The sequence below is a fragment of the Sminthopsis crassicaudata genome, chromosome 5, assembly GCF_048593235.1.
Source record: "Sminthopsis crassicaudata isolate SCR6 chromosome 5, ASM4859323v1, whole genome shotgun sequence".
Taxonomy (NCBI): Eukaryota; Metazoa; Chordata; class Mammalia; order Dasyuromorphia; family Dasyuridae; genus Sminthopsis; species Sminthopsis crassicaudata.
Genome location: NC_133621.1, coordinates 238,597,917 through 238,625,298, shown reverse-complemented (window position 1 = coordinate 238,625,298; position 27,382 = coordinate 238,597,917). Strand labels below are relative to the sequence as shown.

Sequence of the window (27,382 nt, the reverse complement as noted above, 5' to 3'; positions counted from 1 at the left end):
AATGCTGGGGATTTATGTGGATTTATTTTGAGTATCCTGCAACTTTGCTAAATTTCTGAATTATTTTTAATAGCTTTTTAGCAGAGTCTTTGGGGTTCTCTAAGTATACCATCATGTCATCTCCAAAGAGTGCATCATTATCTTTAAGGAATTGTTTTCTTCCTCCAGTTCATCAAATCTATTTTGCTTTTTCCATTTTGCTAATTCTATTTTTTAAGGAGTTTTCTTTAGATAATTTCTGTATTCTTTCCCAAACTCTCCTACAAAATTCTCATTTCCTTTCTCCATTTTTCTTCTAACTCTCTTTTAACATTCTTTTTGAATTCTTCTGAAAGAGCCTTGTGGGATGGAGAGCAATTCATATCACCCTTTTGGGCTTCATCTGGAGATGTTTTGCCTTTAGTGTCTTCAGGATTTGAGGTCTGTTCTTCCCTGTTTCCATAAAAACTATATATGGTCAAAGCTCTTTTTGCTTTTTTCTCATTTTTAAAGGTTGAGATCTGTTTTTAGGGCAAAGGTGAGATTGTTCCAAGTTTCCTCTAGAGGTGAGAGCAGCTTCACACTGCCTTAGTGCTGGTGCTTCTGACTTCCTTCCACTACTGGGTGGGGATGGCCAACTTCTGCTTATAATAGAGTTCAGGGGTTCACTATTTGCCTTTTGTAGTTGTCCTAGATGTGTGATATCTAGTCTGCTGATCCCCTGGCTTCTGAAATAATAGAGTAGCCAATGCTGCCGTATTTTGGCTAATAGCCTCCCATAGATTTCCCCACTGTGCAGAGTCCATTTTGCCTTTGGTCTCTATGCTGCATCTATGCTGGGCCATCTCCCCTCTGTGCCTGATTGAAAGAAACCTTTCCTGAATTTCTTCCAAAACATCTTCTGTGGGAAATTTGTTACACTCTAAATATGTGTAGGTTCTGTTGTTCCAAAGTCAGTTCAGAGGTGTGATTTAGTGTTGGTCTGAGGGAAGTCAGGAAGAGCTCAGAAAAAGACCTGTCTACTCTTTGCCATCTTGGTTGTGCCCCCTACCTCTCTTTTGATTGATTCTTGATATTTCATAGCCATTAGCTTCTACTTGCCAATTCTAATTTTTAAGTTGTTTTCTTCAATTAGCTTTTGTCATTCCTTTTCCATTTGATTAATTGCATTTTTTAAGGAGTTGTTTTCTTCAATGGATTTTTGTTTTTCCTTTTCCATTTGGTCAATTCTACTTTTTAAGTAGCTTTCTTTTTCCAAACTGTTAAATCTTTTTTCATAATTCTTTTGCAGCACTCTCATTTCTTTTCCCAATTTTTCTTTTACCCCTCATATAATTTTTAACCTCCTTTTAAAGCTGTTCTACAAATTCTTTCTTGCTTTAAGACCAACTCCCATTCTCCTTTGGAATTTTGCCTTTAGATTTTTGGTGACCCTGTCACCATAATAACTTTTTATGATCAGATTATTTTTTGTTTTTGCCCATCTTTTTTTTTTAACTTTTTAATTTAAAATTTTAATTAATTGCTCTTGTAGAAACATGCTTGAATTTTATTTACAAGGGTAATGGGAATACCTATTATGCCTCAGGCATGAGGCAGGTATTGCTAGACAAAGACCAAAGGAAAAAAAAGAATTCTTTGCCCTCAAAGTTCTTACATTCTATACAGCATTTAAACCATCAATCAAAATATATACTAAGCAAATTCAAAGTTATTTCCTGAAGTAGGGGAACAAGTAGACAATTTAAGGGAACAAGGAGAGGCTAATGTAGAAGATGGCTCTTGAGCTGAGCCCAGAAATAACCTCAAAATTCCGAGAAATGGGAGTTGCCCATCTTTTTTTAGCCCCCCCTTTTTTTTTCTTTTAAATTTGAGTTCTGCTCCCAGCATGGAAGGGACACTGTTTCAGTTTTATTGTGCCAGTGGCTACAATCCCTAGCTATTTACCTGGTCCTGCATTGAGGTTGTCTTGAGGCGCATGGGAACCCTTCTCTCTGATGCTGCTGGAGGCTGTAGGGGTTTAGCAGTTTACCTGGTGCTGAGTCAGGATACAAATGCTGGTGTCTAGGTATGTGAAGAAACAGGTCGTCGGGTATTTCTGTGTTTTCCCCAAGGTTATAACTCAAGCATAAGGTGCTCTGGCCACAAGAAGCTACCTGTTTGCTCAGGGCTAGAAAATGGAAGCATTTTAATCTAACTTCTAGTACAGCTTGGGAGATATCTATGAGCAGTGCTTTTAGATTTAAAGTGCATTCTGAAAGAAAAAAACTGAAGAAGTTTGGTTAATATGAAAGATGGAAAAGTAGTCCCAAATATTAGATTTCTTCTAACTCTGGATCTTTAGATTCCAATAGAATTGGAAACAGCCAAATAGAGAAAAGTGAGAGGAAAAGTTAAAGATCTTGTTTTTTATTGGCTTAATCTATCTTTATGTTATTTTTAAAAAAACTTTTGTACACTCCATTTTCCCCATGAAAAAAATAAGCTGGGAGAGTTCTTTTTTTTTTTTTAAGGGGACGATTTTCATTTAATAAATCAATTGAATGATTAAAAAAATAATAATAATTTTTAAAGGAAGCCCTTTAACAATTTGTGCAGCATTTATTCTTTAAATCCCTTGTAATGCCAGAGAAACTGAGGCAAAATAGAGATTAGAGAGTTTTTAACAATTTATTTGAAAGGGAGAGTTTTCTTGGGACCAGATGGATCCATGGTTTTGTCCTAGGGCTGCATGAGACTATCATCTCCTAGAATCCAGCAGCCAAGGTGAGTTCTCAAAGACATATCTATCCTTGGCTCCAAGTTTGGAGCTCTAAGACAAAGAGGGGTGGAGTCCAAACTCTGGTGAGGGGGACTCTCCAGGCAGGGACCATCAATCCGGTTCTGACAGGTTGGGGGGTAGGACCATAAATTCCCACAAACTGGGAGTTAAGGATGTGTCCAGTTTAGAGCCAGGAAGTGTGAAACATAAACAATGCCAATTAGGTATCTGAAATAGGATATTTGGAGTCTTATCTTCTGGAATGTCAAATTTCCACAGCCCTAATTATCTTAGTTCTAATGGGCAGAAAAGGAGCATTGCAGCTAGGGAAACTAAGGCAGGACAATAAAAAGAAACTGTGGCACAACACCCTGAACACCATTTATATTTAAAAGGGGTGCATTCTTGATTATTTCTTTTTTCTCCTGAATCTCTACAACTGTCTTAAATTTTTTCCCACTAACGACCCCTTCTTACTCCTGAAAGTTTTAGGCGATCCTGTGTGTGTGTGTGTGTGTGTATAAAACGGTAGACAAATCAAATATTTACTGATAATAAACCATAATTTCACGACCCCCTACTCTCACTTACCAGCTGCTATATGGGGTTGTGAACCACAGTTTAAGATGTCTGCTGAAGTCCCTTTCAGTTCTAAATCTATTACCTTAATGGTTCCCGAGTTCTAGGTGGGAAGTTTCCAGGTAAACTTCCTGATTCTAACAGAGTGATTCTGAGGCGGGGCTAGGCTTGTGAAATAGGGAAAGAATCTGAGCTGCCATCTCTGGAACCTGCTTGCAGTTTCAAGAGTTCCTGGCTCCAGTATAACCAGCACTTTGGGGCCACTCAAATAGGTAGGATCCTCTTGTCCTACTTTGGCAGTTTTCAGAAAAAAAGAGGGAATGGTAGAAACTGTGGGAAAGGGTGCTAGTGAACGCTGCCTTGTGGCAATGGAGAATGCAAATGAGTTTTAAAGCCTTCCTGGAAGCGGGCGGCAAAACTGCGGCAGTAGCAACTTCTGCAGAAGGAATTCCGAGCCAAAGTCGGGCTGCGGCAGCGCCTCTCAGCTCCGGGAGTGTCCGGAACGCTCCCACGGAAGGGGGAGGGAAGGAGGGAGAGTGCAGATAAAGCAAGGAATGCTGATAGTAGGATTTCAGTTTGCAGCTCGTGGATCCCGTGCTTATTTCTAGTAGTTTGAATTATGAGGTAAACAAACCCCATAGGCTGCAAGAAAGTAAAGGAAGTCCCAGCCATTGACTGGGGTAAGGGCTTAGCAAAGAAACAAGAAAAGTAGAGCAAATAAACTGGAGGAAGATGAGCGCAGAAGGCAGCACTAACTTCAGGCGAATGGCGATTAGGAGAAAGTCCAACCAATCTTGTCTCCTGCCCGGGACCCCCCGCCCCTGGATCCGGCCCGCTGCTCACTCCAGACCGCCTGACTCAGCTGCTTGCGAGAACGTTCCCAAGGACGCCACAGGTACCAACCTTTTGTTTGTGGCACAGGGTCTACTCCTTTTCCTCGTAGTATGCGGGGTGTGTTGGGGGGAGGGAGAGACGCTGCACTGCGTGGTGATGGTGAGGAGGTGTGGGGAGGGTGTATGTGGGGGTCTATGATGGTGGAGAAGGTGAACCTTAAGCTTTTCCTGAGTCTTTGCTTGCTCTGGGGGCGCTCTCTTCACCTCCATACCTGTTCCAAGCTTTCTGGCCTTTACCACTAAGGACCTTGAACAAAACGCTGTCCCAGCGTCTCATGGAGAAGGAATTTAGAATTTAGGATTTTAAAATATTAGAATTTAGAAATTCCGGCCCGGAAGTATGCTGTATAACTTGAGGCACAAAAAGTTTAGAGAAAACATTATGTAATGGAAGAGAAAAGAAAAGTCTTTTTTCCCAAGCCTGCTCCTTGCCTTATGGCGTTGGATGACGGGGCAAGGTGGTTCTGAGGAATCTTCAGTTTGATCTCTGTCTTGTGTCTCAGTTAATGAGCAGCATGTGTGATGAGCTAAGAGTCCTTCAAAAGGATCACAGAATTTAGAATTGAAAGGGACCTAAGGGACTGTCTAGTTCATCCCTTTTATTTTGGAGGACGAGAAAATTAAGAATTTGAGAGATAAAATTACTTACACAAGGTCACACAGGTGGAGTAAATCTCAGATCCAGGATTTGCCACTGATTTAGAAAAAAAAATTCTGATAATTTTATATTACCGTTTTTCTGCTACATTCCATTAGAACCTACTTTTTAAATGCTGGTTTTGCTGATTGATTATAAAATTGCATGAAATTTTTCCTTAAAAATCATTGTTAGGGTAGCTAGGTGGCACAGTGAGTGGATAGAGCACCAGCCTGAAGTCAGGAGGACCCGAGTTCAAATATGACCTCAGACACTTAACACTTCCTGGCTGTCTGACATTGGGGAAGTCACTTAACCCCAGCCGCCTCAGCCAAAAAAAAAATCAATATTAATATTAGCCTTTTGATTTTTAAAAAGTCTATCGTGGTGCAGGCAAGGTATCCTACAACAACTATTTAGGGCAGCATCTTGTTTTAGAAGAACATTCGTAAATTTAGATAATCTGTTGTAAAATGTAAAAAATAAATGTTGGAGCTTTTTTGATCTCCCTCTTTGTTTTCATCTTCTAGTCTTTTTCCTAAATTTATGTTATAGAGAATTCAGAAGCAGTGCTTATTCTATTAACAGCAATAAAAGAGGTTAAGCTGTGAAAACAAAAACAAGAAAAAGATTTAAGGAGCTGTATTCTGCAATTTCAAGTTCTATAAAATGGAGGGGTTGGACTAGGTGATTTCTAAAGTCATTTCTAGATCTGATATTTTATGAAGGGCAGCTATGTGGCTCAGCGGATAGAGTGCTGGGACTGGGAGTCAAGTTGACCTCATCTTCCTAAGTTCAAATTTCTGATTATTAAGGAATTTTATTATTATTAATTAGCAATTCATCTTTCTTCCATTGAAAATTGGCTGTTTATGACTTTGGAAAGTATTTTGTAGGGATAAGTATACAATTCCTTAAAGGCTCTGGTTATCAGAATTTTATCTGATTATGATTACTGAAAATATCTAGTTAGATAAATATCCCCTAGATGGTGCAGTGGATAGAGCACCAGTCTTGAAATCAGAAGGACCTGAGTTCAAATCTGGCCTCAGACCTGGGCAAGTCGCTTGATCCCAGTTGCCTCACCCAAAAAATTTTTTTTTTTATCTTGAAAAATCTTTTTATAAGTCATATCTTTTCCTTTTGTTTTCAATATTTTTGGATGATAATTTTTCATGTTTCACAATTGATACCAATATTAATTTTTACTTCTAGTTTTTAGGTAGACTATCTAAGTTAGTACAATGCTTTTTGGAGAAGAATGTTTAGAAAAGAGGTGGACTTGAGGGGGAAAGATGATTCTGCTTTTGCTTCATTGATTTTAAGATATTGCTGGGATTGAAATATCTTTGGGAAGGTGTGAAGGGTACCTGGAGATTGGGAAAGATTTGGAAGATGGAAATAGAGCTCTAGAAGGGAAAGGACCCATATATGCAAAAATGTTGTAGCAGCCATTTTTGTAGTGACAAGAAACTGGAAACTGGGTGGATGCCCATCAGTTGGGGAATGGCTGAATACATTATGGTATATGAATGTTATGGAATATTATTGTTCTATAAGAAATGATCAGTAGGATGTTTTCAGAGGAGAGACTTACATGAACTGATGTACAGTGAAAGGAGTCGAATCAGGAGATCATTGTACACAGCAATAGCAAGATTATACAATTCTTATGGATATGACTTTCTTCAACAAGGAGATGATTCAGACCAGTTCCAATGATCTTGTTATGATGAGAGCCATCTAAACTCAGAGAGAGGACTGAGGGAACTGAGTCTGAATCACAGCAAAGTATTTTCACTTCTTTTGTTGTTGTTTGCTTGAATTTTATTTTTTTTTTCTCATTTCCTTTTCATTTTTGATCTGATTTTTCTTGTATGGCAAGATAATTGTGTAAATATGTATGCCTGTATTAGATCTACATATATATATATAAAACCATGTTTAACATATATTGGATTACTTGCCATCTAGGGGAGGGGTGGGGGAAGGGAGAGAAAATAGGACACAAGGTTTTGCAAGGGTCAGTGTTGAAAAATTATCCTTGCTTATGTTTTGAAAATAAAAATCTTCAATAAAAAATTTAAAAAAAGAAAATAGAGCTGTAACAGTCATCAGCTTTAAAATGGTAAAACCATGGGAACTGATGAAGTCTTCAAATGAGATTATAGAATTAGCAGTCCTCAAATTTTTTTGGCCTCAGGATCCTGTTATACTTATGAAAATTATTGAAGACCCAAAGAACTTATGTTTTTGTGGGTGATAGCTCTTGGTATTTACCATGCCAGAAATTAAAACCTATAAGATTTTAAAATATGTATTTATTAAAATGATAAACTATTATAGGTTAACTATGAATAACATTTTTTTCATGAAAAATATTTTCTAAAACAATTTTGCAAATTTTTTAAAATGCCTGTCTTAATAGAAGACATATTTAGGGTTGATTAGAACCCTGTTAGGATTTGATTGCATTAATCCAGACATAAGATTAAAAAGGAGTCAGACACCAGAGCTATAGAGGCAGAATCAACAAGGCTTAGTTATCTTATGACATATTTAAGAGAAAGCATTGAGACTTATCAAAGATTGTAGTAGTTTACATTTATATGTTACTTTAAAGCTTATAGATAGGGCTGGCATTATTAAATTTTATAGATGAAAGAATCAGTGATTTTGTTACTTGTCTGTAGGAATACAAGTAATAGTTGAATCTAGGTCTCATCTGACTTTGTCTTTAGCACCTTTTCCACAATACCACACTGCTTAGATATTTTTGAAATTTTGAGCATAGTGATAGGAAGGATGATGGTGGCAATGAACAAAATTAGTAAAGCTGGAAAGAGGAGCAGGTGATGAAAAAGATAATTTGTTCCATGTTTGAAATAGTAGGTGTGAGGTTTCAGTTGTATATATTGAGGAATTAGAGAGATTTAGAGTCATTGCCAAGCAGTGATATTTTGTTGTTTACCCTTCCTTCTGGAAGAGGACATCAGGGAGATGATATCTTGACATGCAAATAAGTAAATTGGATTTAAGTGAGGGAATACTGATCAAGGTCAAGGTTACTTTCCCCTCCAGAGCCACTTGGGTCCAGTGGATGACAGAAGATGGCCCTGGATGAAATGGGAGACCTTGGCCTTATTAAGCCAAGGTCTTCGTTTGACTGAGGTTGCACCTTGATTGAGTTTTTAGTAATTGAGATTTATTGAGGTGGTATAGAGAGCAGTTGGCATAAAACATGAATCTGAGAAATCTATGTGTGTTCTCCTGCTGAATATGTAAGCATGGAAAAAGAAGCAGCAATAGTAGTACAATGTTAGTGAGGTAGAGGTGGCTAAATGGTATGTATAGTGGATAGAATGTTAGCCTTGGAGTCAGGAACATCATCCTACTGACAATTCTTATTTATGAAATCCTACACAAGTCATATATGGACCTCAGTTATCTTATTCAAAATGAGAGGATTGATCTTATTGACCTCTAAGATGTGAACATTCTGAAAGATAACACAATTCTTGGTATTGGAAGTCTGTTCTTAAAACTCATAATTGCCCCCTATTATGTATAACTTGTGTAATCGTGTCTTCTTTCCATGTGTCTCTTTCTACATATATCTATCTACCTTCTGGGTGTCTCTTTGCATATGTCTGTATGCATCATCTTCTACTAGTCAAGTCTCTCCAATGAAACAGTCAATAGAAGGAGGAGAGAGAAAAATCTCTTGATTCAAAAGCCAAATACTTTATGTACATTCTGGGTTGTGAGTGAGTGATTACATTAATTGAGAGGATGTTGTTGGAACATTTACAGTTATGAACGTTAGTACAATAATATAAAGAATATATTTCCATCACCTTTTGCTCAAACTTTTAGATTTTTAATTAAAAATAAAGTTTCTATTGTAATGCCAGAGAAACTGAGGCAAGATAGAGATTAGAGAGTTCTTAATATTTTATTTGAAAGGGAGAATTTACTGGGACCAAATGGATCCATGGTTTGGTCCCAGGGCTGAATGAGACTATTGTCTCCAAGAATCCAGCAACCAATGTGAGGATCATCATGATTAGGAGAGAGGTGTGTTGCAGAACAATTCCGGGAAACCCAGGCAGGACAATTAGGGAAATTGAATCAGGACAATAAAAGAGTAGTATGGCACAACATTCCACACTCCCTCTCTTCTGAATATTCAAATCATTGAATTACCTTCCTCAAATACCTGAAAGTCCTTAGCACCATAACTTTGACCAACCCTATGTGAAGCAAATAAACCAAAATAAAACTCCTGATAACCCTGATAACCGCAGAGTTAATCAGCAATACAAAGGCTCCCTGTTACTAGCATGTCAGGTCCTCTACAGTTGGAGCACTTCAGCCAGAAAATCCAGTTTGAGATGGACAATTCACCGTGAGTTAGGTGGTCTGCAGTCATTTATGGATTTAACTCAACCTCTGCTTATAGAGCAGCAGAGCTCAAGACAGTAATGCTGCCCATTCAGAGGGGCAACCCTCTCCAGGGGAGAAGGGTGAGGTTTAGAGTAGCTCCACCTGTCTCTGCCCAGAGGAACAGATAGGGCTGTAGAAAGGATCCAGATTTCTGAGCAGTGTATGCACAGTTAGACCAAAATAGGCAACCCTGAAGTTTTAGAGGCCTGATACCAAACTGCAAGGTCCTTTGAGAATGCTGAAATACTAATTAAGGAACTGGGGTTACGAGTGGGGAACCAGATCAGAGAGATTGCCAGTTCCAAGACAGGTGTCTGATTTCTGGTTGTTTTTAAAAAATAATCTCCAAAACTGAGTCTGCCAGGGCAATTCCAACAGAATAGGCATTTCAGAGTTAAAGCATAACCAGCAAATCATAGTCCAGTAAATTTAAACAATGAGTAAAAAACTGAAAATAATTATTTAAAGGATTTCCAATTCAATCTGAACTAGTGAGATAGGGGGTGGGAGAGAAGTGCCTAAGGCAAAGTGAATAGGATTCCCATTCTTTCAGATATTTTGAGAAAAATATACCAGTTTCCCAATTTCCTATCTCTTCCTCCTCTTTTTTTCCTCATGGAAAGGAATTATCAAATAACCATCCCACATATAAATCCCAAGAGCGAATCAAAATTCCTATACATAAAAGATAGTTTCCTAAAGTTTCCTAAACATTCCTCAACCATAACAGCAATAGTTACACAGTTTTAACAATTTCCATCCAAATCTTAAACAGTAATAGATGACCCAATCAGGTTCCCAAATTCCCCATATCAGTCCAAAGTATACTAGGAACAGGGAACAGGGACAATGGTCTCTCAAAAACTGCTTCATGCTGAGGATGGGCTGAAACGCTAAGTCCAGGGAGGGAATGGGTGTGGTGTGCTGACAGCTACCAAAACTTCAGATGGGCCGATCCATGTCCCAGAAGAGGTTCAATAATCTGTAATTTGACCAAAATCTAGAACAACAAAAAAATCCCCCACAAATCTAACAAATAAAGGTTAGAACAGTCTGAGATAAAAAGACTTGGTTCATAAGACTGCTGCAAAATGTGAAGAGCCAGTAGCTTCCCATGTGAAGAGATGAGTTTGCTTAACAGGAAGGTAAATAGCTGTCAGCTATAGTCCCAAATAAATAACAAGTAGGTTTCATTGCTAATTATCCTCTCATTATTTAGAAATCTTTAAAAACCTGAATATCCACAGACACAAATATTCAGTAACAGATAGATGACTGGGGTAAATACTCATTTGCCTAAGTATTTAGGATATAATTATTACACAGAATCAGACTGAAAATAGCAAGATATGACATAATTGAATTGCATTAACAGTTCTTATTGACCATTGTTTCTGATCAGTCACAGGAGGAAAAAAAATGCAGGGACATAACTATAACATAAGCAGTTAAAACTCAGCCTTCAGCATATAAAGGATAAAAAAGCTTTAATTCATTTTTTACTCCAGTTAATTGTCCCACTAACTGTCAGAGGAGGGTGGAGCTTTAAAACTCCAAAATAGCATTAACTATAAGCCCCAGAAATTTTATTTCCAGTAACAAATCCCATTAACCAAAGTTTCAGATAAATCCTAAACAGATATTTACTATAACCTAATATTGATAATAGTAAGAAATTTGTCTCAGTAAGTTCATATTTAAGTAGACAGTTTCATAAGTGAACATTATACATACAAACCAGTTTGCTTTTAAACTACCCAATACATAGACAAATATTCCAAATTGCATATTGTCCATAACAGAGACATTTTCAAAAGGACAAAAGAAAAAAAAAACTATTATTTTCAGAGGCCCTTTAAATGACTTCGGAATGACCCAATACAATCAATTAAAACTTAGAATGTACTATACAGTATATCCTAATACCACATAAAAGAATCCAAGAGGTTCTTAAATAATCTTAGAAATAATCTTACCAAAGTATAGATCATATGTATGACCATATTTCTCAACCAAGGAAATCATTATGTATCAAAAGAACCAAATATTCAGTCAATTAACTTAAAAGCAGGCCTATCTCTTGAAATCATCTGCCAAAGCCAAGCCTCTGCAGAAATCGGCCGGAACATACTTAGTGGGGGGAAAAGAGGGATTCCATGTGACTGCTCTTCCCCCCACTCCACCTCTAAAGGAGCAGAGGGGAGGGAAGGTGAGCTGAAGACAAAAGATCCCGTTTCTCCCTACTCCACCCAATTTCTTTTCCACGTGCAAATTTTCCTTATAGTCTCTCTTTCGTTCTCTTTTCCTTCAAAACTTAAGATTCACAATACAGTGAATAGCTAAATGATTCCATAAAACCCACATGTCCAGCAGAGCTGGATTTAAAGTATAACTTATAATGTTATAATATAATATAAAAAATTACCCAATGTATTTTAGAAGGTAACAGACTACTTAATTTAGAGGCACATGACCCCTTTCAGGCAAGTTAACAGAACTTCTCTTTAACAAGCCATTGTTCTTAAGATCTTACACTCAAAGATAACTAAATTTAGCCTGCATAGGTAATAGTAAAATTATTTCCTACAATTTTAAAACTGTCCAAAAGAATACTCAGAACAAATCTAGCATGCAAAGTTTTCTTTTGATATTCTTTTGTAATAGATAATTGTACCTTTTATTCCTGAATAATTTTTATCTCTAAAAAACAATCTTATCAATCTATTTACAGTGTTAGGTATCAATGAGTTGAATTTAGTATAAATAAGTTGTGAATAATTTCAAAGATATTCCATGCTAATGTACAAACTATATTTTCTTTGTAAGGTCTTAGAAATATTTAGGAAGTGTTGGGGTGAAATTGACATCAGCATCCTGTTTAGGTTGGATGTTGTGTTGAAATTAAGCATTAATATTTCATTTGACAGAAAAAGGTTCACAAAGAATACGGTGACCCTTAGCTTCTATAGGTATGGCCCCTATGTTTCCATGTGGAAATATGTCAGCTCAGCAGAGAGTCAAATTCTCAGGGTTTTCAGATATCCACTAAGTCAGAGGGGTCCTAATCTCACTGTGTGGGACAGTAGCAACCACAATCTAAAGACTCTCAGAGTAAGAAAATGCAAAAAAGGGATTTATTACAATTTCCTGAGAAAGGGTATCTCCCAACCAACAAGACTGCAGTTAAAGGAGTGCAAAGCATAAATTGCAAAACACAAGACTATAATAGAATAGGAGGCCCTCTCACCCCACCCCTCTTTTGATCTTTTCTCCCATTGTCTAAGGAAGTCAGAGATATACTCTAACAGGGAAATCTATCCCATAAACAAAAGAATAAATTGCCTTTTTAAAAAGTACTTAAGTGCTAATTAAAAGGTGGTTGGAAATGGGAATGTTCATTCAAGACAATAGAACACCTGCAGCTTTTTAACTATAGCTCAACTTGTTATTGCAAAGTTTCAAGTCATAATTAGGCCATAGTGTTAAGGCATTTGCCAAGCTCTATATCACCCAAGGTGACCAGTAAGCCACATCAACATAGTCAAAAGACTCTAAGAAGCTGTATCAAGACAGGCATAGCTTGAGCCTTATCTTATTCCTAATCAAGCCCTAGCTTTGTTTCTAAATCTATCTATCTATCTATCTATCTATCTATCTATCTATCTATCTATCTATCTATCTATCTATCTATCTATCTAATCTATCTATCTATCTATCTATCTTGTGTGTGTGTGTGTGTGTGTGTGTGTGTGTGTGTGTGTGTGTGTGTGAGGGGGGGGGGAGGGAGGGATAGAGGGAGAAAGAGAGAGGAGAACCCTGGTAAATATCTCACAAGAAAAAATATCACTATAGTGAAAAGGGGATGAAAAGTCTAGGTGTACAAGAATGTTATGTAATTTGTTTTGTAATAATAAGTTTGTAAACTGTTATGAATAATATGGGTGGCATCAGGGAATCAGTATACACCTCTATCATTAATAGGGAAAAATAAATGTATTTCAGCTGCCTAACTATAGCATTCATATTCAATGCTTTTATATTTTAAATATCTTCATTATATCATAGTAAAAGCACTAGTAGATTTAAATTATAGCCTTATTGTCTAATGGAACAAAGGGATAATTAGTGTGATTAAATGACTTATTTTATTCAAAGTCACACTGATGACCATGAATGAATGAATGAATGAATGGGACCAAATTAGGATCACTGCTTAATTCTAAAGCTCTTTTGCTATATTTAAATTATTTTATTTTAGTTTTAATTTATGGAATAAAGTAAGCATTTCCATGTCATTAGCTACAAATGTGTGTATAAATAGATAGATGGATGTAAAATCCTTCTATATATACTATTATTATCAATTCTTTTTCTGCATGCAGATAGTATATATCCTTTATTGTTAGTTTGGGTTTTATAATTATCAAAATGACTTAGTCATTCAAAGTTGTTCTTAAAACAATATTGTTGTTGATGTGTCAAACAATATTGTTAATGTATACTATGTTCTCTTGGTTTTATTCATTATTGTTACAAGTCTATCCACGTTTTTTCTAAGAATTTATTACTTTTAGTACAATAATATTTGCTAGCAATCACATACCACAACTTGTTTAGCCATTCTCCAATTGATAGGCATCTCTGAAATTTCCAGTTCTGTACCAGTACAGAGAGAAAACTGTTATATATATATTTGAACATATAGGTTCTTTTCCTTCTTTCCCAATCATCTTTGGAAATAGACTTTATGTTTTTACTGGTCAAAGGGTATATAGGCAGCTTAATAACGTTTTGGATGTAATTCCAGATTGCTCTCCAAAATGGTTGAAACAGTTTAAAATTCTACCAATGATGAATCACTGTCCCAAATTTTTCCATATCACTTTTTTCTTCAATCATAACAAGTATAAAATGATATCTTACGGTTGCTTTAATTTAAATTTCTCTAATCAATAATGATTTAGAAATTTTTATATTATTAAATTGTTTGATTTCTTTATTTATAATTGCCTTTTTAATATTCTTTAGCCATTCATCACAGGTTTCTTTTGACAAAGGGCCATTTGGATATTTATAACATCATTCATGGGCCATACAAAATTATTAAGTTATATAATTCAAGCAGTACGAAGTTGTTGTACCTATATTTGATGAGAGATAGGAAAGGGGGAACCCCGTTTGGTTGGTGCAAAGATAGTAAGATAGTCCCATAACATTTCAGTGTCCCCTGTAAATGATTTTACAGGCCTGAAAACCTAGATTGATAAAAAAAAAAAAAAAAAAAGGTTTATTGTAGAAATTTGGAAGTAAAGTTAAAGGTAGAAAGACACCAGGGCCAAAGGTAGTCGCTGGGCGGGCAGGAACCCTTACATGGCCGGGGCTTGTGGTGATGCCCCAAATTCCTGGCAGGCTTCCAGCCAGGGTCAGCATTGAATAGAATTCAATGGGTTTAAACTATGGGGGTTGGGAAAACTTAAGTTAGTTCAGATCCGGTGGGGGATGGGACAGCTTGGTGACCAGCATTTGCAAATTAAAGGTCAGCCGTGGGGGTTGGGAAATCAGAAAGGAATCTTAAAGGGATCTCAACCTCCATCAGCTTCAGCTCATTATTTTGAGGACCTTATTTGGCCTTCAGGCTCATGATTTCCACACCTGATTTATCAATTAGATATAATCAATATATTTTAGATATGATAACTGCTTTCCTTCTAATCTTAGCTGCATTTGTTCAATTTTTATAAACCTTTTTAATTTGATGTAATTTAAATTACTTTTTTTCTATTTCACTCTGCTCTGTAGCTCTTGTTTATTCACAGATTGTGTATCTGTCCATAAATCTGATAAGTATTATATTTTATATTTTTTCCAATTTTCTTGTTTTCAGCACTATTCTGCTTTATCTTTAAAGAGCACAGATAAACAAATTTTCAAATTCTAATTTCATAAGAATTGTGTAGAGATATTTCAACTTGGAAAAGCAAATGCAGCCTGAGAAGGTTTGAAGGATGATACTGAGATGGAGGTTTGGCTTATGTGACATGTAAATACCTCCAGGCCATCTCTGCTAAAATAACTAAAATAACCTCTACCCTTGATTATTTGATGTCCTCATAGGTTTCAGTTTTCTGATTTAAATTTCATTTTTCCAATTTAATTTTCATAACTGTGAAAACCAAATAAATGCCCATTCATTTCTCATATGAAGTTTTGTTTTATTTTATTTTTTTGCAAAGCAGTTGGGGTTAAATGATTTGCACAGGGTCCAACAGGGCTAGGAAATGTTAAGTGTTTGAAGCCTGAATTTAACGCAGGACCTTCTGATTCTAGGGCCTGTGCTCTACCTACTGTGCCTTTTAGGTGCCCCAGGAGCACATCACTTTGCAAAGGCGAGGTTAAAAACTAAATTTACACTTATTTGGAAATGTAAAATACTACTAAAATAAAAAAAGAAAGAAAGAAGAGAAAACAAGAATAATCAGGTTACCTTAAAGCTATGACAAAAAAAAAAAAAAAAAGTAATCCTGGTAAAATAATGTAAGAAATAATTTTTAAAATTTGTCCTGTAGTATTAAAAGAAGAGGGTGTGTGGGACGAGTGCTAGACCCCCTTCCCCAAAATAACTAATCAGAGACATCTTCAGGTATAAAGAAAAAGCATTTATTTAGTCCCTGCAGGAAGAGGCCCAAGCACACTGGGAAGCATCTCAACTCCCAACATGTGCTCCATCTGACAAGCTGGAAGCAATTTAGCTGGTTAAATAGCAAAAGACCAATGTTGTCTGCTTCCTGTGGTTCACACCATTTCCTATCACTAACCTAGGGTCTAGACCTTGAGATCATGTGACTTCCTGCAGCCTGGGCCCAAGACCTGATCTTCCAGCTCTGCAGACCTCTGGGAATAGGGATCATATGATTTACGCATAGTCTCATAGACTTCTTGAGAAAGCTTCACCTATCTCATTCAAGGGGAAAGTAGAAATAAAAAAAAAAAATCTACTGATCACAACCTGAAAGAGGTCTTATGAAGAAAACCTTCAGAAATATCAGCCAAATTTTGAAACTCCTACACACACACACACACACATACAAATTCAAATAATGGCAGAACCACAAATAGAATCACACAAGACCTAGCAGTTGCTACACTAAAAAATCACAGGTCTTGGATTACTGTATCAAAGAGCAAAAGAACTGGCTAAAAATAGCGGCTAGAAATATCACACAGCAAAATTAATCATAATTCTGAACAGAAAAAATGGATCTTCAATGAATTGCCAGAGTTCCAAGATTTTGTTGAAAAAAGATCTAAACTTAATAAAAAATTTAACATACAAGAATTAAGAGGAATATTAAGGTAAACATCAAAGACTAATTACAATAGTCAATAAGGACAAATTATTTTTATATGTGGAAATGTAAACCACATGTCTAACATTGTTATTAGTAATGGGGTAGTTTGAAAGAAAGATTGGGACAGATTGTGTGTGTATTTTAAAAGTATGATGCAATTCTAAAAGCAAAATCACTTCAGAAAAGATAAAAAGAGTACTTATAAATGAGTTGCAAGAGGAAGAACTGACATAAAGCAATTAATTAGATGGAGGAGAAGAACTGCTAGTTTTGAAATTCTACTATAATTAGGAATGGGTTAAAGAGATAACAGTACATCTGTCTATGTCCATAAATACAGATATATCTCTGTCTCTAGCTGTGTCTTCTAAATTCAGAAAGAAATAAGATGAAGGGATAGGGAAAGGGAAGATAAAGGAGGGCTTTTTAGAGGGAAACCTACTCACATCAGATCTGTGTTAGAGAAAACATATATTTAGAAGAGAAATAAGAGAACAACATACTTTAAAAGAGTCTTCTCAACTTCTAAAGACATAAGTGGGGGCAGCTAGGTGGCACAGTAGATAGAGCACCACCCTTGAAGTCAGGAGGATCAGAGTTCAAATTTAGGTTCAGACATTTAACACTTCCTAGCTGTGAGACCTTGAGCAAGTCAGCAAAAAAAAAAAAAAAAAAAAAAAACAAAGTGGGTGAGGTAATAGTATAAAGTACTAGATATAAAAGAGTATAAAGATTAATGGGAATGGGATAAAGTAGGCAGATTAGCAGGAATGGGGTAAAGAGGGAAAAAACATGTATTTGAAGGCTCTGAAAATCTTCTAAATTTAAATAGAAAAAAGAGGGAAAGGGGAAAGGATCTTGGGTGGCAGGTAGGTTAAAGTATAGAAAAGCAAGATAGCAGGTGGAAGTAAAGCAAAGGAGTTAGGAGGTTTAGGAAATAATAGATACATAAAAACATAAAATAAAGATCAGGAGTAGAATTTAGGTAAAAAAAGTAGGGGTAGTAATCATGATTACTCTGACAAAAGTTAAAGCTAAAATATTTAATCAAGAGAGAAAAATAGGGAAGCTATATCATGTCGGCCATATTAATATTATTTTAGACTTGAAAATAACTAGACAATAAGGTTTGAATATTTCTGTAGTACAGGATACAGTGAGTTGGTAGATTTAGAAAAATATAAAAATTTAATTGGATTATTGAAAAAAGATGTTACCTTCAGAACAAGAAGAACAAACAAGCACTTAAACTCTTCATAGATGCGTATGAATGTATGTGATTATAGATACCTAAGTATATCCGTGTATATCTTTGTAGATATATATATATATATAGACACATATGTATGTGTGGGTATGTGTGTATATATAGCTAAGTTTAATTGTAACCTTCTTGGAAGAAGGGGTGAGAGAAAAGAGAAAAAAAGAATAAAATAAAAATTGTACAGCAGAGAAGAAAAGAAAACCTATGGGACAGCTCTGAAAACAGTGTATGGTATTTATTGTATAGACTTTTTTGAAATGGAAATTTATTACTTTATATTTGATATATATACACATATATATGTGGAGTTTAAAAAAATTCTTAATTAAAACTTTTTATTTTCAAAATGTATACATGGATAATTTTCAACATTCACCCTTACAAAACCTTGTGTTCTAATTTTTTTTTCCTCTCTTCCCTCCACCTCTTCCTCTAGACAGCAAATGATCCAATATTATTAAATATCTTCTGTGCATATTTCCACAAATATGCTGCACAAGAAAAATCAGATCAAAAAGGGAAAAAATGAGAAAGAAAACAAGTTTATATTGTTATCTCTTTAACCCATTCCAAATTAGAATTCCAAAACTATGTTCTCTTCCTCCATCTAATTGTTCTGTCAGTTTTTCCTCTTGCACCTCATTTATAAGATAATTATTCTTTTTACCTTTTCCTAAGTGATTTTGCTTTTTAGAATCACAATGCTTTATATTTTGTATCCTCTTTTATTTTCTGTTGTGTACAAGGCAATGTTTTTTCTTTTCCTATTTTGTATTTAAATTTCAAATAGATACATTTTAAAAATCTTTATAGTTTGAAAATCAATTTTTCCCATTAGAAAACCTTCAAAAACAACAACAAATAATTCAAATTGGCTTACCATCTTGCCATTTCTTAATTATCTACTTACCTATAGTTCAGTGTTCAAAATATGCTTTCACCTAAGAGGTAATAGTGAGGATAAACAGCATTTAGGAGAGGGTAAAGTCCTGTAGTCTTGTGACTACAAGATTAAGTGTCAAGTATGGAAAAAAGAGTCACTCAGTTTGTGAGCTTGGGTGATTGATGTTGTCTTTGATAATAATAGTTAAATTTGGAAGATAGAAGGAATTGAGAATCAGCTGCATAAAGAGTAGTATCATGAATTACCAAAGAGGAGAGTATCTGGGAGTAATTAGTAATGCTAGAGCCTGCAGAGAAACAAAGATAGATGAGGCTGTTAGATTTAACAATTAAATAATGGGTAACTTTAGAGATAATGGCTTCATTTGAATGGTAAGGTCTGAAATCAGATTGCAAAAAGAAGTTGCAAGGATAGGAAATGGAGGCACCTAGTATAGATGGCTTTCTCAAGGAGTTTGGTCAAGAAGAGAAATGGAGGATGAGAGTGAGAATGATTGGATCAAGTGAGGACTTTTTAAGGATGGGGAACATGTAATTGGAGGTATCATGAAGAAACTAGTAGATAGGGAAAGATCGAAGTTAAGATAAAGTAGGAATGATAGTTGGAGCAATCTCCTGGAAAAGACAGCAGCTAGTAAAATTATATGTGTGTGTGTGTGTGTGTGTGTGTGTGTGTGTGTGTGTATACACACACACACACACACACAATTTGTCTTAGTAAGAGATTATGGAAAAAAGATGTCTGAGAAGAGTGAAGAAGAGGGAGATTTTTGTGAGTGGCCTCAGTTTTTAAAAGATGAACTATGAAGTAAAGATTAAGCTGAGTGGGAAAGAAGGGATGCCATGATATTAGGGGCAGGCCTGACTCAGGCTAGTTCCCCAGAAGTAAAAAAAACTCTGTGTTGAAGTGAAATGAGATAGTTGTAACAGAAAGAAATGTTCTTAACCCTAATATGGTAAGGATACTTTTGGTTCCCTCTCTTCATATGGAAAATTATCTGGGGGCAGCTACGGTTCACAGTGGATAGAATACCAGCCCTGCAGTCAGGAGGACCTGAGTTCAAATCTGGTCTTAGACACTTAACACTTCCTAACTGTGTGACCCTGGGCAAAACACTTAACCCCTTGCCTCAGCAAGACATAAATAAATAAAAATTAAAAAAAGATTTGGAAAAATATCTGGTCAGGAGGTAAGATTTGATGTTTCAGGTGGTCTTGGGCCATCTACCAATCTAAAGGACCCTGATTCAACTGTAATACTGGAGAAACTGAGGCAAGATAGAGATTAGAGAGTTTTTAATGTTTTATTTGAAAGGAAGAGCTTTACTGGGACCAAATGGTTTGGTCCCAGGGCTGAATGAGACTACCATCTCCAAGAATCCAGCAAACAATGTGAGTTCTCAATGACACATGTGGCTCAGATACAGGGGGTAGACAGAGGCAGGGCAGACTATCAATCTAGTTCTGACAGGATGGAGGGAGGCATGGAGAACATCTGTTAAATTGGGGTTCTGTACAGAATGGGGAGAAGCACCCAACATTCTGATGATGTCCAAGATAGGTCTTCTTATCTGGATCATCATGATTAGGAGGGAGGGATGTGTTGCAGGATTGATCAGAATAATTAGGAACTGAGGCAGAACAATTCAGGGAAACCAAGGCAGGACAATTTAGGGAAAGTGAGTCAGGATAATTAGGGAAACTGATTCAGGATAATAAAAGAGAACAGTGGCACAGCATAACATAGGTTGGCCTTATACATTTCCTACATAACTAGAACAAGAGTCATTTAATATGTTGTATTAAGGTAACTGCATTTTGAACCTTACCTCTCTAGGCCAATCAAGTCCTCGAGATAGTTTAGTTGCCTTGTAGGGGGAATATTGGGAAAAGAGGAAATCTTGATAGACAATGGACCTATCATACGGAAGAAAGCCTTAAGAAGGAATGAAAAGATTTGGAATAGGCACTTTGGTGAGTGGGATATGAAAGGTTAGGAAGGTGTATAGGGATTATATTGCTGTGGTGAGGGCCCAGTTGAGATTACTATAGTGTATATTCATAGTTATGTATAATGGATATGGGGTGCTATTCATAGTTATGTATAATGGAGATGGGGTGCTATTCATATTATGTATAATGGAGATGGGGTGCTATTCATAGTTATGTATAATGGAGATGGGGTGCTACCCTGGCTGGTGCGCTCTTATTTTCAGTTTGGTGATGGAATAAAATGAGACACTCCTAGGACATTCATCATTTAATAAAAAGATGTTTTACAAGGGCATTTTAAAAAGATACTCTAGCACTTAGCTTGTGTAAACATGGCATGTGTCTTGGGCAACAAGGCTGGAACTCCTATGACCTTGGGATATTTATTAATCTGCATGCGTGTTTTTATGACCTTAGGTGACTACATTGTCATAGTCAGAGTTTGCCAGAAACTTGCTTCAAGGAAGTTTTAACTTTAGCCCCACTGGTCCAATGGAACCTAGAAACAGTTTTGTTGCCTTTTAAGGGAAAAAATAGCCTAATCCACACATTTGTTGAAGAAGGAGAACCCTGGTGGATAGTGATCCTGTTGTAAAGCCAACCATTGTGATTTTTCTGTAGCTCCATTCAGCAGCACATGAATAGAGTGAAGGAAGTTGATTGTGAGAATATTCCAAAGTTGGGGTTTGGTGGGGAATGATCGATAGTGGGGAAAAGGAGCAAAGAATTTGAGTGCAAAAAATAGTATAGGATTGAACTGACTAATCAAGGGGTCTCATTAGGCAAGGGAAAAGATTATAGCCAATGTAAGAGTTATAGCCTGGGAAAGAAGAGATGAATAGAGGAAATAGAAGTGAGGATGAAGAATAGGGCTAGGAAATTGTAAAGCATGCAGAAAAATAGAATGAAAAAAATGTAATTAGAAAATAAATTTCAAATATTATGAACATGTAAGTGATAGAAACTTATGGGTGACAGAAAGATTGAGTTATGACCATCTCTATACGAAGCTGTGGTGGAATGGAAGAGTAGGTCATAGGATTTATGTTAAGGAATTGGGAAGATCAGGGAGAATCAATAAATATGGTGAAATATCTATAGAAAAGATTTGTGTTGGAAAAGATGAATGAATCAAGATTGAATTCATTGAGGAAAGAAGGAGCTTAACCTGGGAAAAGAAAAATAATGGCCATCAGGATTTTGATTGGGTGGTATAATCTGGTAATCCAAACCATAGGAGGAGTGGTTAGTAAGTGACAATTGGGGAGGGAGGGGAGAGAGAGAGAGAAAGAAAGCGACAGAGAGAAACACACAGAGACACACACAGAGAGAGAATATACAGCCATAGTAATGGAGAAAGAGGAGTATTTGGGTTTTTGTTTTGTTTTGTTTTTTACCATTGACCTTGGGAATTTGAAAATGCAATCAGTGCTGGAAAGGGGATGTGTAGGGCTAGGGATACAATGTCATTAGGAAGACGATGTCTTAGTGTACATAGATAGGAGTGAGAAAGATAAATTTAAGACCTTAGATTAATTAGCAGCCTTGTAAAAAGCAAATCTGAGATGTCTAAACCACAAAGGATCACTCTCAATCATAGGGATATGCCAGCATATCTTGACAAATTAGAATATTGGGCAAAGTATAATAATTTATTGTTTCCCTCACTAGTATTTTAACTTTTCAAATACACATAAAAATAGTTTCCAACATTCATTTTTGTAAATTTTTGTATTTCAAACTTTTCTCCCTTCCTTCCCAAAACAGCTAGCAATCTGATATAAGTTAAAAATGGACATTAAAAAAAATAGTTCTTTCCCCTTAAACAAAGATGAAAATACCATGCTTTGATCCACATTCAATCTGCATAGTTCTCTCTCTGGATGTGGATGGCATTTTCCATCTCATCTCCATTGAAATTATCTTGAATCACTACATTGCTAAGAAGAGCTAAGTCTATTACAGTTGATCATCACATAATTTTGCTGTTATTGTGTATATTCTCTTTGTTCTGTTCACTTAACAACATCAGTACATGTAAGTCTTCCCAGGCTTTTCTGAAATTAGTCTGTTCATCATTTCTTATAGAACAAGAGTATTCTCTTATATTCCATAACTTATTCGGCCATTCTCCAATTGATGGGTACTCTCTCAATTTCCTATTCTTTGACAAAACGAAAAAGAGCTCACCCTGACTCTCAGGATAGCTGTCCTCTGGATGTCAACTGCCTCTGAATCCACAGTAGATGAACTTCGAGATTCTGCCATTCACTCAGGAGCAGAGGCTTTTTTTAGAGGATCCAGCAGTCTAGGCCCACAAGTTTGGCAGCTGTAGGAGTAGTCAGAAAGACCTGGTTGGGGTGCTTAGGTTGAGGGAGGGAATAAACAGGTGCATATCTACCTCTCCAAATATTTGTAATACAGAAACAATGATTGATTGATTAGTACAGAACTAGTTTTCAGATAAGATGTATGGGTTGCGTAAGATCCATAGTCATGAGAAAACTTGCATCATTTTTGGATCTGAGTTTTTGTTCACAACTTTAAGTCCTTTGTTTAGTCTAAACAGCACGTAGAGATGAAACAGTTTCCCATTCCAAATAGATTCAAGTGATACAATAAAGTTTTTTAAAAGAATCAATCATAATTGCATTGTCACATTATATTAATGTTAAGTTACAGATCAAACTACTTAAGAGGGATCATTATTTTGAAAAGGGAGATTTACAAATTATCAAGATAATAAAAAAACTCTTAAATATAAACATAAACATCATCATATAATAGGCCAAAGCAATTCAATGAACATGAATATTAGCTAATATCAAGTCTCCTTGTACCTTAAGGATACTATAGCCTATACTATAATCAGCATATCTTGAGTATTAGATGTCTGGTGCTTAGATAGCTAGTTTTCATTCTGCAGTCCATTCTCCAATTGATAAATGGTCAAAGGATATGAACTGACAATTTTCAGAAGAAGTTAAAAGCATTTCTACTCATATGAAAAAAATTCTCTAAATCACTATTGATCAGAGAAATGCAAATTAAGACAACTCTGAGGTACTACTACATAACTCTCAGATTACCTAAAATGACAGGAAAATATAATAATGAATATTGGAGGGGATGTGGGAAAAGTGAGATACTATTACATTGTTGGTGGAGTTGTGAACTGATCCAGCTATTCTAGAGAACAATTTGGAACTATGCCCAAAAGGCTATCAGTAGTATCTCCACTGGGCCTGTTTCCTAAAGAGGTCATAAAAAAGGACAAAGGACTCACATGCAAAAATATTTATAACAGCCATTTTGTAGTGGCAAGGACCTGGAAACTGAAATGAAGCCTAGCAATTGGAGAGTGGCTAAATAAGTTATGTATGGTATATGAATGTTAATGAATATTATTGTTCCATAAGAAACGATCAGCAGGATGATTTCAGAGAGGCCTGGAGATGCTTACATGAATTGGTGCTGAGAGAAGGGAGTAGAACCAAAAGAACATTGTACATGGTAACAACAAGATTATGTAATGATCAGCTGTGATAGACTTGGCTCTTTTCATTAGTGAGGTGATTAAGGCCAGTTTCAATAGTCTTGTGATGAAGAAAGTCATCTATACCCAGAGACAGAACTGTGGGGACTCAGTGTGGATCACAACATATACTTTCACTTTTTTTGTTGCATTTTGTTTTCTTTCTCATTTTTTTCTTTTTTTATCTGATTTTTTTCTTGTGCAGTATGATATAATTATGGAAATATGTATAGAAGAATTGAACATGCTTAACATATATTGAATAGGCATATAGATTTACTTATTAGTGAAAACAGTTACACACTCTGTTACACTCTCAAAATTTATTATTCCATTTAATTAGAATACTTTTATATTATGTCTTTGTCTTTACTTTGTATAATCATTTCCCCCTTAAGAGGATATCATCCCTATATCATAATTCAACAACAAATACAGGTTAAAATTGTAAGTTCATACTTATATTCTGTTATAGTAACTCAGAATTATTCTAGCATCAAACTGGTTTTTAATAGATTTAGAATTGTGCTTGTAAAACTTTTTGATCACAGAAATTTGCTATAAAAAGAAAAGGAGGAACATAGTAATAACAATGTCATATATCATAACAGAACACTCCCTTACCTTGTTTGATTCCAGGCATGAGTCATCTCTGATTGTCAATCATGTAGTCTTAGTATGTTTAAGAAAAAAAAAAAAAGGCTCAAGATTACAGATAGGGAAATTTTCTTTTCAGAAAGGAAATAATACAATGAGTAAATAAAATCAAGAGGATTCTACCTTAGGCCATGCGAAGGGTTGTCTCTAAAACCTTCCCCCAAACTCAAAACAATAATAAATTACAATCTCAAGGATTTTTAACTTACAAATAGCAAAATTTTACTATCCAAAATTTGGAGCTTGAATATCTTTCTTGATGTTTCCTTTACAATAAATACTGAAGAGTTTTCAAATAACAATTTTTTTTCATAATAGCTTTTTATTTTTCAAAATATATGCAAAATTTACACTCTTTCTGTTATTGTTTGCTTGTAATTTTGTTTTTCTTCCCATATTATTTTTACTTTCTTAATTCAATTTTTTCTTGTGTAGCAAGACAACTACATAAATATGTATATATAATTGTATTTAATATATACTTTAACATATTTAACATGTAGGGGACACCCCCCTGCCATCTAGGGGAGAGGGGTGGAGGGAAGGAGAGGAAAAGTTGGAACAGAAGTTTTTGCAAGGATCAATGTTGAAAAATTACCCAACTATCAAATATAAACCATTTGCCTTTTTTTTTTTTTTTTTTTTTTCTCATCCTGGGATTACTCAGCCTTCCTTCATTGCCCTAAAACAGTGAAGCTAAATTCCTTCAGGGGGAAAAAATTGACATCTACTTTGATAACTTTTATAGAATTCTTATTTTTTCAAGTATGAAAATACATTAATCTATACTAATGTTCTAAATCTTTTGGTTACAACCCTTAAAAGTTTTTCTTGGCTGACTGCATTTTAAAATTTTCTTGGTAACTGAATCTAACAGCAACACAAAAATGACACAAGAAAAAGATTTTCTTATATGTTACAAAAACACAGACAAAATGATAAGACAGACACATAGAAAAGATATTTCTATCTGAACTTTTCTTATGAGAATCCAAATTACAAAAGCTTTCTCATTTGATGATTTTGAGCAGCCATTTATTAAGAACATTCCATTCAGAGAATTTAATTTTCTTGCTGGCTTCACTAAGACATTTCTTTAAGGTAACTTTTTAAATCTTGATCAAAGAACCCTGAATTGGCCAGCAATGCCAAATTATGCCAATTACTTATTTGGCATATATAGAAACTAGTTAAGCATTTTTGCAGCTAATTTCTTTTGGTCCACCAGTTTTCCTATTTTACAACCAGACGTGTAAACAAAAACACAGATATGTGGTCCAAGAAGTCAGGAGACTTCATTTATCCTCAGAGTTGACAGAATATTCAGTTTAAGTAAAGTATATTCACTAAGGATATAGCCTGGATACAATTGAGTAGCACTTCCTTGCTTTCCCATGATGACTCCCTGGTTAGAAGCAGGAAGGAATTTCAAGAACTCCTCATGTCCTTTTTGTACTCAGTCAAGAAACATGAGCTTTAGTCCCCTTAGCCTATTAATTCTGGGGAACAGTACCAGTGCCTTTTAAGGAAAAGCTAACTTAGTCTTTGTTGGATAGGGCCTAAGAAAACTTTGCTCTTCTTATGTGGTAGGGCTTTAAGATTCTTCAGGTTCTCCTCAGTCATGTTTGGTTAATCCTTCTCAGTCTAAATCATCTATTCTCCATTTGTAACAATGACCTTTCTTACCCCAACCCCAAAGCCTTATCTTGGACCTGTCTTATGTTTTCTCTGTATCATGAGAGAAACTGCTTTGACAGTTGCTATAGATTGCTTCAGACTTTTATTCAATCTTAGTGTTTGTTTTAAATGTCTCCTCAAGAAGTGATTACTAGGCATTTTTAATAGGATATCTTATAGTATAAGAAATTCTTGCATTCATTTTGCCAGAATTCATTGTCTTTTCTCTATGATCTTCTTGTTCCTCCTATCAGTCTTTGAAGATGACACCACTATCTAATGAGGGAAAGGAAAGGGGGAAACCCCGTTTGTCAGTGCATAGATAGCAATCCCATGAGGTGCAATGTCCCCTGTAAATGAATTTACAGATTGATAAATAAATTTACAGATTGATAAATAAAAGGTTAATTGTAGGAATTTGGAAGTAAAGTTCAGTTAGAAAGAGCCAGGGCCAGAGGTGGCCGCTGGGCGGGCAGAAACTCTTACATGGTTGGAAGGATACCATGTGTTAGCAGGGAGGGCTCCTGCAAAGAGGGAGTTCCGGCTTGTTTCTTTTATACCTAGAAGATGATGGGCGGTACCCCCAAGTTCTTGGCGGGCTTTTCAGTTAGCTCAGATCAGGTGAGGGCTGGGGGAAGCTGAGCTGATAGTGGGGCTGAGCCCGGATATTCAAAGAGTGCTTTTGACCAGGATTTGTGAATCAAGGTCAG

General features: G+C 35.8%; 1 protein-coding gene across 5 annotated transcripts in view; it reads left to right on the top strand.

Annotated features, from left to right (window-relative positions):
• The first annotated feature begins 3,497 nt into the window (after positions 1–3,497).
• The window catches only part of FGD4 (FYVE, RhoGEF and PH domain containing 4), a 207,635-nt gene continuing 183,750 nt past the window's right edge, over positions 3,498–27,382 (top strand). For all 5 annotated transcript variants that reach the window (XM_074270586.1, XM_074270589.1, XM_074270588.1 and 2 more), the window contains exon 1: positions 3,498–4,214. In XM_074270586.1, coding sequence (XP_074126687.1) covers positions 4,052–4,214 — 163 coding nt within the window. In that variant the 5' untranslated portion in view covers positions 3,498–4,051. The remainder of the gene's footprint in view (positions 4,215–27,382) is intronic.